At 30.9% G+C, this 11,917-nt stretch overlaps 1 protein-coding gene across 2 annotated transcripts; it reads right to left on the bottom strand.

The window, feature by feature from the left end:
* Positions 1 to 1,198: 1,198 nt before the first annotated feature.
* LOC123713621 lies at positions 1,199 to 10,960 on the bottom strand. Of its 2 annotated transcripts, XM_045667374.1 has the most exons (9): positions 10,871 to 10,960; positions 10,241 to 10,434; positions 7,139 to 7,264; positions 5,802 to 5,873; positions 4,956 to 5,036; positions 4,299 to 4,373; positions 3,511 to 3,582; positions 1,870 to 1,959; positions 1,199 to 1,347 (listed from the first exon to the last, which is right to left on the bottom strand). In XM_045667374.1, exons 2-9 carry the CDS (start codon positions 10,296 to 10,298, stop codon positions 1,268 to 1,270), a joined length of 654 nt encoding a protein of 217 aa, XP_045523330.1. In that variant the 5' UTR covers positions 10,299 to 10,434; positions 10,871 to 10,960; the 3' UTR covers positions 1,199 to 1,267. The 2 variants fall into 2 exon arrangements, with proteins under 2 accessions (XP_045523330.1, XP_045523331.1); XM_045667375.1 differs by lacking the exons at positions 7,139 to 7,264; positions 10,241 to 10,434; positions 10,871 to 10,960 and adding an exon at positions 6,245 to 6,609.
* Positions 10,961 to 11,917: the final 957 nt, after the last annotated feature.

Genomic DNA, 11,917 nt, shown 5'->3' with positions numbered 1-11,917 from the left:
GGAAACGCTTATCAGACTGTAAATAGAATTTGACAGAAAGTAGCGAACTTAACTAGAAATAGTGTATTGGCATTATTGTATGACATACAATGTCAAATCAAAATAATTAATTATTAATTTTGGCATAATGGCGACTGTCACCTCTGAGGTCGTAGGTTCAAACCCCGGCTGTAAAACTATTGACTGCGCATTTAACACTAAACACAAGTCACGAAACATATCAACATCTCTTGTTTATTTTCTAAAATGTACGTAACATTATAAAACTACTTTATTCGTTAGTTGTGTTTTCCAAATCTAGTTTCATTTGAAAATTGATTTGATTTCTCAAACATTATTATTATATTAAACATTAGTACATAATTTTTTATCATATAAATTTTCCCAAGTTTCGTAAATATATTTGTAATATAAGCTCTCTGTAGCTATAAACCCCAATAATTACGTTCCTTTCAATTAACATTGAAAAACTATTCATACAAAACGCGATAAAAATACCGTACAAATATAATAGATGTTTATTCTATAATGTTGCTGTGCAATGTCCTTGCGAGCTATGCGGAAGTGGTTTAGAAAAATTTAACTATTTCTTGACACAGGCATGTTAACTAGCGGTCCGACCCAACATCACACACGTTACGGGTGTTAATTATGTAGAACAATAATATTTAATGTAATCTATAAAAACAGCCTTCTGGACATTCGTATTGTAGAAACCTCGGGGTATGTGTTTATGTTATATGCTCAACTGAGCAGGAAAGATGTTGCCTGAAGGAGGCCTCAAAATGATGGAAAAACATTGTTTTTTTTTTCTTTTTATTGTCTATAGTTTATTTATTATTTGTGGCAATACCATGAAGACATAATCTAGATATATAAACAAATGTAACAATTCCTTTATATACTGTTTACTGTCATAGTTTTATGTATATACTCGTAATACATACCTAGACATAATATTATTAGGATAATACATTTGAAAATTAAAATTGTTATATTTCCTCATAACTCATAGTAGACGTGATCATTATGTGTTCCGCATTTTTGTTAAGCTGAAAATTCAGCTATATTATCTTTTATGACTATTTTATATTTAAATTTTAAACGCGTCATTGGTCTGGCATGTTCGACTCCAGGTGATAAGGTCTCATCCGGATCTAAAGTTATCACTGTAGGTATGATTAATAGCTTTCGAACGTCATATTTAGTAGTTCTTTGTATATGTCTTTATTTCTATTAGGAGAATTTAAGTAACTTTATATATGTATTAATTTCTTGGTATTTTTATTTGAAACCAGCTCACATTTTTGCCGGTTGGTTTTCCAATACTCTTTTCCACTTGAACACCTAGAGACAAATTACATCGTTACTTATTATTAAATAAATTATTTTAAAGTATCATATACCAACACGGTTTTTTCGAAACTCCGTAAGCTCTCAATGCGTCCTGAGCATACATTATAAGTCTAGATAATAATAACAATATCATCTATGTACGTCATTCAAATATCAAAACAAGCATAATTAGAATATGTGTTAAGACAAACATTGTTCCTGGAGTATCACAGCATGTTTAAATGACATTGTAAATGTAGACAGCACTAATATTGACTTTCCAATTAACCATCAATAATTTAGCTAACGAAATATATTTCGTGATTTGTCTTTTAGATTTAACATTATAGAAAAGTGCGAATTTCAAATTGGCAGAATCTCTACAAAATCTTGGAATTATTAATATTATATAATTAATTATTTAAAAACAGTTTGACAGTTTGTGTTCAATGCTATTAGTCAGTAAAGTTAGATGCAAAGCTTATTTACTATAAGCAATTATAGTTATGGACTATGGATGTAAGATGTTTGTACCTTTTTTTAGTAATCCCAATAAATCATTTAGGTTCCCCACCGTTTGTTTGATGTTAACGAAAGGCACCTGCTTGACGTCATCATGTAACTCTGTAATTAGTGTTGTTTTCATTATATATTAGTTTTTCACAATATAGGTCTATTACTACAGACAAAAAAAAAAATAACTAAACCCTCAACAAATGTCATACATAATTCGATAAATGTCTTTCATAAATATTCTATAACATAAGCTCTCGACGACTAGTTACACTCCAAACGACTCCATCCCTTGGCGTTGTAGACATGTGGGTTTAATACCTGCAGCTGAGTTTCATCGGACGTCGAGGCAGTGTACGTATATCTACACGTATCACTTCAACGTCCGTCGTTCCGTTAAGGCAGTTTTTGATGCACAACCACCACTATGTGGAAGCAGTTACCCACTCAGGTATTTCCGAACCACTTAAACTTTGGAGTTTACCAATTTTGAAGGCTGGCGATATCACTTAACTTCAAGTGAACCTTCTGCCCTATTGCTCCTTGTTCTAAGAAATAACTAACGTTTGGTCTTATTGCCTAGGTTGAAATAAAAACAGTAACAAGGATCGATAAAGTACTACTGATAATTATGCAATAAAATTTTAATGTGAGTTATTGAGACATTGTAATTAATTTCTGTAGATAGTAAAAATACAGTTTATAGTGATCAAGGCCTTTTAGAGAAATAATTTATTTAAACAAATAATTTGTTAGGTTAGGTTTTTGGCACAGTACGATTTTCAATACAGCAGGAGTCTGAGGTCTTCCGGTCATGCACCAATATATATTTTGTTTAGCGCAAAAACATGTCTTACAGTGAAGGAACGTAAAGAAACACTCAAAAATTGTCAAAAAGGTATAATGTTGTCTTTACTTTTAATGAGACCTCCAAGAATTGCCATCTAAAACCATATAGGTACACATGCGGTAAACAAAGAAGTGTTTAGGAATGAGCTAAAATTTACAATATAATTCATGACAAATAGAAGTTTTGACACGTGACAGGCACATAACACTTGGTGGCATCTACTACAATTCAAAAGAAAATCAAAAGCAATTAGGCCTATATATAGAATAATAGCGGCACTGGATTATTATAATTGTAATTATTTATGATTTGTAAATAATACTTTGTAAAAGAAACAGTAAACTTCAAATAATTAAATAAAATGGAGGACAACTGGCGGCCTTATCTCTTTCGAGCGATATCATCCAGTGCCAAACTACATAAGACATAAATCATTGTCCAAACTAATGGAACAAAGTAATTAAAACACTATGTAAACAGTGAAAGGGACAATAATTAAAAAAGGCCACATGAAAAATAAATCTTTATTGCTCCAAAAGTTGTATCAGGCCTCAGCGCTATACTATCTACTTTAAGCGAAAAAAAAATCTTATTTAGTAGCAGCTTCTTCTCCATGAATTAATGTACGTAAAAATATTTTAGTATATAGATTTGTAATGTATAGATAAATGATTTGCATGAAATGAAGGACGCAAATCGAGTGTGTATTTTATGGTTTATGTATGGTATAGTATGTTTTAGAGTATAACTGCTTAAATAATAGAGGAACAACAGTATTTTCAAAATTAATTTCATAATATATAAAAACTTACTTATATGTTTTTTCTCAAAGTCATCAAAAACTTTCTTTAAATCGCTCATGTACACGGGTCTATCGTTGACAGCTAAAAGTAAAAATAAGCTATTTATAAATATGAAATAGTAAAAAAAAAACTCTATATATGTGAGTAAATTTGACTGCAGATAAAAGGTATTATAGTTTTGAAACTACACTTTAATTTGAATTTTATCTAACATTTAGCGTCTTCGAGTAATTGCGAAAAAACACCTCTAAAAATATTTCAACCCTTGCCGGTACGAAAATTATTACACATTTTTGAAATGAAACTTCTTTATCGGCGTTATAAAAAATTCCCGTCACAATTTTCGGTTACGCGTCACATTATTCAGTTACGTGTCATATTTTTCCGTTACGCGTAATCTTTTTCTTGCCCTACCATGGTTGATTCGAAGCGATTTATAACAAAAATATATAATAACTACAACAATGATAGTCATAATTCTATTACAATATATGAAATTCTGTAATAACTTTGTAGTAATAAGGTAAAATGAAAAATAATTGTATTATTTGTATTCATGTCTATGATAATAAAAGCCTTTTGTTAAACTTTATCTAATTAACTTTATTTAACCAATTTCTGTAAAGTTGCATATAGTAGATCTTTTTTCGAAAAATAAGGTCATAAAGAATTTTCACTTCTTACGTGTGTACACTAGTACATGCACACATTTTTATTTTTATTAAAACTACACTATAAAATAATATCGAAATTCCGATATCAAAATATATTTGACATATATTGATTTGGAATATTACCTGAATTCGTTGAAGACCGTGGTACCGTAGGAGTGGTTATACTTGAAGAGCTCGACGGCAACATAGTGGTCTCACCTTTAAAGAACTTAAATATAATAAAATTATCTATGATATAATACTATTATTCTATTAATAGTATATAGTCGTATATTTTGATAAAAACATTTCAGACTTTTCAGATCATTTCGATTTCTGATCTTGCCTTTGTTTTTTAATATGCAAACTCTCGAGCGCCATCTTGTAAATTCCCTACTAGAGCATAGTGTTCCGGTATGTTTAATATCAATTTAAAGTCAATTTAAGAGGGCCTATTTAAATTGCATATCCATTTTCAATACGAATGTTTGAACGCCCTCTAGTATCTGAATAATAATATCTGGTACATTATTATCAGGTTATTGCTGTGTTGTGACAGTGCATTTACAGCGTGTAATAAAGTTTGATTTGAGGAAAATTGATTTTAAATCCGGCTTAAGATACTTTCAAATAAGCGTTGAATTTGTTGGTTAAGGCTTCTTAAATCTGTACTAATTATGCTGACTATAATCGTTAAAACGCGGTACTCTCTGGAGTTCTTATTCATCAATTTATATGTCAACGTAAATCATTAAAGCAAAATCAGGCTTATGTCATACATAATATTAATTGTATACTCACTCTGGCGTAGATACTGCTTTGGTACATAATTTGAGCCATCAATTTCTAACTGTACTTCAACTTGTTGATTAGGAAATAGTTCTGCAATTTTAAGACTTTCTTAAGGGTAGTGTTATGTATAGCAGTGTTGCCAAGAGGCTTCAGCGTGCGACTGTCACCCCTGAAGTCGTAGATTCGATCTCCCGCTGTACACCAATTGACTTTCTATCTATATGTACTTTTAACATTCACTCGAACTGTGAAGGAAAACATTTTGCCTATCATGAAAAAATACAAATTATACAAATGCAGACATCTGAAGCTAAGAAAGAGATGTAATCATTGAACACAGTGTGGTCATATAAATAATGTAGGGCCTAAAGCAAGCTCCCAAAATTCATTAATTAGAACCAAACTTTTCTTGAAAGGAAGTTTTTTTTTAACCGGATTAAAACTATTTGTATTATAAACTTATAAATTAAGTCCCAATACAAACAATCCGAGAAAATAGAGGACACCGTGAGTCATTTCTGCAAAAACCTGACATCTTTTAGTCGATACCAACTCCGGGGAAATAAATACAGATAACACAACTTTCTCTACAGCTGTGATACTTTTGACATTCAACACCTTTTGTCTTCAGTCACCGTGACCACGCACGCTGTAAAGCACGCGAAACGTCAGGAAAAATATAAATTTAAAATTATGTAAATAATTATAAGTTTATAATAATACAAATAGCTTAAATTCGGTTTAAAAAAATGTTTTCTTTCAATGTGTAAAAGCTATGTTAACCAAAGACAATACTACAAAGTTTTCTTTTGAAACTCTTATACAAATATTTTATTTGTAGTTTATATATACTACCTGAAAGCTTGCTTATTGGTTTTAAATAGGTCTCCAAAACTCCCCCGATTTGATTATTTATCGGAATATTTTCTGAAAATTTATTAATATTTATATACTAAAATATATAATTTATTAGTTAACAATATTTGTATGGCACTAAAATTTTCTCTTCAAAAAGTTAATAGAACTTTTAGACAGTGCGAGCTGAGCTAGGATTTTAATTTTAAGTTCTCTACAAACTTACATAACAAAGTTTAACTGCTTAGGACTTCAGGAAGTACTTAGTACTTCATATGAACAGACAGCTTAATAATTAAAATCAATTTTCTTTGTGTAATAATATTACAAAATATAAAGGTACAACAAATTACGAAGCTCTTCGAGAAAATGATTCTTACCATTTGTACCACTGGTACGTTACAAGTTCGAAAGGTTTAAATTTACGAAAAAAGTTTACTTACGAAACCGGTACCCACAAATACATTTTTTAAATAAAATAATATATGTCAAACAATATAGAAATGCACACATTGCATCAGAATTCGTTTCAATAAAAATAAATTGGTTTTTTACTATAAGTATATTTTAAAATTGTTTTACAAAGACTTAATAACTTAGGTTTTGTGGTAATAAGAAATGTTTTACGGTTCCTGAGTTCTAGTTATTTTAACTCTTTTTTAAAATCTCGCGTACAACAATAATGAAATGCTATGTAACGAATGAATGCTATGTAACTGTTGAAGAGAGTGACTTCGTCTGGGTATATTGTGGGGGCGTGTCTCCGACGATTTAAGAAATCGCTATGTTTAACAAACTAAGAATGCCTGAGTTAGAAAGATGTACAGCTTTGACTCGTATAGTCGTAAACATTGTAACATTTATATATATGAAAAAATAGAATTGTCAGTTGTGTTTTGCTTTTCACCGTGACCACGCACGCAGAAAAGCACGCGAAACGTCAGAAAAAAAAATTAAAATTTAGAATTATGTAAATAATTATAAGTTTTTAATAATAATACATAGCTTTAATCCGTTCAAAAAGTGTTTTTCTTAAAATAAAATTGACCAATTTTTATTACGTAAAATTAAAATACCTCAAAAAAATCATATTTATAACAGTAAGCAATACAGATCTCATTTATTAAAATGGCAGCTGGATTTTAACCACACTTGATTCATTTTCTGTTAGCTTGTTAAAATCTTCTATCAATACACCTGTGAACAGTTTCATTATATTCGTAAGTTTCCAAACTCTAACAGCTTTGATGAAGCTTGGTATTTAATAGTCGACGAGATTCTAACTTTACATATAGCAATAATGTTCTTAAATTAATATATAAGGTTAAAGTATATACCTTCATTAATAATCTCCATTAAATCACCAAGATTACTTCCATTTTGATTCAGACTATCCGCCAGAATTATGTTTTCATCAGAAATTGGAGTGTCAATGACTTGTTCTTTCGTGTCCAATGTTAGAACTGCAATTTTCCAGTGTTAATTTATAAATGATATTACAGATTTATGTTTATTGTAGTAAGAGGTTTTTTTTCAGAATTGTGGGCCAGAGGTCTCGCGACTGTGTTGCCGGCCATTTAAGAATTGGTACTCTCTCTTTTCTTGAAGGATCCTAAGTCAAATTGGTTCGGAAATACTTCAGTGGGCAGCTGGTTCATAGTTGTAGTGCGGGGCAAAAACTGACTTAAAAAACAATCAGTTGTGGATGTCTAGGTAGTACGATAATAGGTCTTAATTATAATTTAAAAAATTATAAAAAGGATATAACCCTGTAAAAAAATGTTTTGTAATAAATATAAATAAAATATATAAAAATGTGTTTATTCCGTATAAGTAGGTACATAATACATATGCATTACGTGTAAGACGTGGGAAACCTTAAAAAAACCTGTGACAAGGTTCCCAGCTCTTCTTTCTTATATATATATATATATATATTATTTAGTTTAATTACTTATTTTTTTTTCTTGTTTCTCAACAGTTTTCAACACGCATGAGTGCATGTGAGTGAACGGGCAAGTGTATGGGTGCAAGTGAGTGAGTTATGAATGAAATGTGTAACTACGTAGAAGGTCTCAGTAGCATCTGCAACACTGCGAAAGGCGTGTTCATAAGCCAGTCCTTTTATCTTATTTTTAGATTAAGAAGCCTATTTAATTTCATAATATTAAACATTTCTTCGTTACGCTGTTAAGCCAATGCATTACATTCGATAATTATAATCTCAGTTAAATTGTATTTATCTCTTAAAACCGACGGGAAAAGCTATTCTTTTTTTCAATGATTTTATGACATGAGACACATAATACTTCCTTAAAACCCCAGTAAAAATACTGCAACATACTTAATGTTAATTGGCATAGATATAATTAAATCATTAAGCTTATATGAGGGTAATAAAATCTCTAACATGCAAATAAGCGCAAATAAAAACACACACAAACACTATTTCAAAACTTGACATTTAAACTAGTACTTTTATCGTTCAATTAAAATGTTTAAAGTAATTATTTGCTATAAAACAATTTAATCGGCGGAATATCTGGATTTGATAACGGCGATTTTGAAGTCGTTAATTCCACTAAAACTTGATTTAAAATGAGAGCATTTATCGCGATATGCATTATGCATTTCGAGTGAAATTGAAAGTAGAAATAAATACGGCTTTCAATGCGGTTTTGATAGAAAATCTACACATATGTCACAGCACATATAGCATATGAAATGCGGTTACACAGTTTGTTATAGAAAACCAGTGACGCTTCTAACTTAGTCGTGATCTTTATTAATAACTAACCTTTTTGCAAAATTTTCCTTTCTTTGTAATCCTAGAGTTACTAGAACTAAAAGTCTTCTATACGTACGTACGGCTCGCTTATCTAATACTTTAAATTCTTCTGTTAATAGGCTTGGTCTTACAATTTAATTACTTACATTCTAACTTACCGTAACTTTGTTTATCATGCTCTTAATGAGGTTTAAATTTATATTTAGTTATTATTTATGTTTTTTTTACTTTGTGGTTGCTTGATTAATTCTTTCCCTTGCTAACTTGCTTATGTTCGAATATGTGTGTATTTGTGACGTCGTTCTTGTATAATTTTTCTGTCCATGAGCGGGTAAATGCGCATAGAAAGGCACATCCATCGGGACCTACCATTGAATTTAAATAAAATCTTAATATATATAAATTACGCGTCACGTTGTTTGTCCGCTATGGACTCTAAACTACTTAACCAAATTTTCACACCGTGTGCAGTTTGATCTCAGTAAAAACATAGAATAGCTTATATATATATAATTTTACTATACGTGTGTATGTCACTGAACTGCTCTTAGACGGCTGGACCGATTTGATTTTTTTTTATGTATGCGATTGGGTGGAGCCCTGAATGGTTTAGGTTTAGAAATCAGCCTTGCAATGGCGCTGCAGTCGCTATTTTTATACTTGAAATATCATGCAGGATATTGTCTGTCAGGGCCGCTAGTGTTATACATATTTTAAGGGCTTTACAGCAGTCTTAAGCTGACAGTTGCTGAAACACTCAAAGGGCGAGTTATATATAAAAACTTTTAATTCATTAAATGTATAGCACTGGTATAAACCAATTACAATTTTGCTTACTTTACAAAATTAAGCTATCGCTTAAGTTGTTGCGGAATATGGTTAAAATGCACCTGCATCATGAGCATCTCCACATACACACCTTCACGTACGTACCCTCACTACACCATCATACAACACAGCCAAATTAGGTAACTCTTAGTTAAATGTGTTGAATATTTTTTTATTGTTTGTTCCCTTATGTAAATTGGACCTTTTTGTACGTAAATATTATGTTTCATCTCTGGCTATATTTTTAGTGTAGTTGTTTGTTGTTGTATATATTTTTTTAAGTTGCACGATTACAAAATAAATAAATGGTGTATGTACAGTGATAATCTTTTTAGTATTACTATGTAGGTATTGTAAATGCTATATTTATTTTAATTTAAGTCAATGTGCACTGTATAATACAATGAATGTAATTTTTAAATTTATTAATAAAAATTTAATCAGATAAATTTTGCATCAATTAGTACCAAGTGCCTAAGACAAAGTATTTCTTAGTAATATAAAAAAATCACCTATTTTAGGTCTTCTTTGTTCTGATTTTAGAAATTATTAAAATTAAAATCAAATTTATTTTAATTAGTAGAAAATTACGACCAATTTGGTAAAATTTATTAAATAATAGGTGAGCCAGGTGGCTTAGATAATCTAACGAACGTTATTTAACTCATATTTTCCTTTACATGTGAATTAATATTTATTTCTACAAATATTGCAACAGTTATACAGACATTACTGATAATTGATATCAAATAAGTGTCTATTCATTCACACAATTTATTAACACATTTTGTCTCAAATGACATAATGGTCACACATTGCTTACCTCGCGCACTGTACACCTGCGCGTTGACACAAAACATTGCCAGCAAATAAATTCTCATATCTGTGTTGTAGTTAAATCAAAAATTTGAAGAAATCAAAAAGTCGGTGCACATAGGTGTTTTTGTTTTATTTACTAACGAATAAAATAGCAACTACGACCAAATTGCGAACTGTAACTAAAACTACATATACAACCTGAAATAAAATTATTATTGTTATATATGTGATAAGTCTATAAAATTTACATACATTTCAACTATTACAACCTAACAACGATTCGCCGTTCGAATGTGTTCGAGCGAATGTTAAATGTCCATTCGTGCCAACCGGGGATCGAACCTGCGACTAACATAGCTCGCATAATATAATTAAGATAAGTATTAGAACCGAAACTGTATCGAATACACAAACTACACAAATACCTTAAAATTTTCGAATAATTAACGCTTAGTTTATATAACACTCTCACACAATTGTGACTCGTGGGTTAGAAGTAACAGAAAAAAGTTTCCAAACACTCATAAAATAAAATATTAATTTTGGCGCAATTAAAATTGCAGTACCCACAACTACTTCAAAAATTATAAATTTTGTTAATAAATGTTATATATATTGCGAACAAAAATCTTACGATATTTTAAATAAAGAACGCCTTCACTTTATCTGTAACACAAGACAGAGCATTCGATTTCAACTTTTTATCAGAATCGTGTTCTGTGCGATATAATATAGAATTTAATAAGAGAATCGATAAAGTTTATTGCGGCTAAAATTATTGTACTCGTGAATCTCGATAGGTTGGTGGTACCTAATATTGTTCTTATCGGAGTACATTCTGGCGACAATCGTGAGGTAAGCATGTGTGATGACGGCAAGATTTGGTTACTGTTTCTAGTAATTTAATTCAATTTACGTTCTTGTACAGTTTTGAATGCTATCTGTGTATAGCCATAGACTATTATTTAGTGAATGTCTTTGTGAGTATTTTTCGGACATTCTTCAGAAATAATAGTTTTCTGGTTGCGGCTGCATTTTCTACTGACGGCACCGCTTTTTATATTTTTGTATGTATGTCAATGTGTTTGTCCTAATTATGTGGTCCAAATAACATTTATTTAAAGGCCGGCAACGCAATTGTGAGCCTTCTGGTCCTGCTGCGCGCTGCAGCCCTGATCAAGGGCTAAATGGCCGCCCTTACCGTCTTGTATTAATTAGCTGGGCGCGAGTCACCAGCTGAAGGGGGCATACGCCCCGAACGGGTCTAAAGACCCCCCACGCAAGGGATGGTGTAACGAGGTCATTGAATCCGTGAGCCTTCTAGCAATGTCCTCCTGCCCGTTTGTATTATTTTTTATAAGTTAAGTTTCTGTATGCAATAAAACTAAACAGTTTAAGATATAAAAATTAGTTAAATAAGTAGCCAAATAAAGAGTCTATTGTTAATTTTAGTTAGTGCAACGAGATACCCCCAATTTAACAAGTGTCTTACAGTGTAATTAATCTTATTATGTCGCTTTAAAATTCATAACTACTAGAAGTGTGCTTCAAGGCTTATGTGGGATCACAGTACCAACACGATAGCCATAACATTACTGCCACTGGATGCTGTCCGACCCCTAATTATCAGATGTATTTTATGGCATTCCGAATATAGAATTGTTTATACATTTATGTCGAT

This window comes from Pieris brassicae, chromosome 8 (genome assembly GCF_905147105.1).
Source record: "Pieris brassicae chromosome 8, ilPieBrab1.1, whole genome shotgun sequence".
NCBI lineage: Eukaryota > Metazoa > Arthropoda > Insecta > Lepidoptera > Pieridae > Pieris > Pieris brassicae.
Note: the sequence above shows the minus strand (reverse complement) of the source record. Positions and strands in the feature narration are given on the sequence as shown.

What these genes read in the sequence shown, in the direction of transcription:
- LOC123713621 (XM_045667374.1), bottom strand. Translation starts at nt 10,298, where the DNA reads ATGAGAATTTATTTGCTGGCAATGTTTTGTGTCAACGCGCAGGTGTAC. An exon ending in AAAGCAGTATCTACGCCAGA is followed by an intron (nt 4,374 to 4,955) that starts GTGAGTATACAA and finishes AGTTCTTTAAAG; the next exon opens with GTGAGACCACTATGTTGCCG. An exon ending in ACGGTCTTCAACGAATTCAG is followed by an intron (nt 3,583 to 4,298) that starts GTAATATTCCAA and finishes TTTTACTTTTAG; the next exon opens with CTGTCAACGATAGACCCGTG.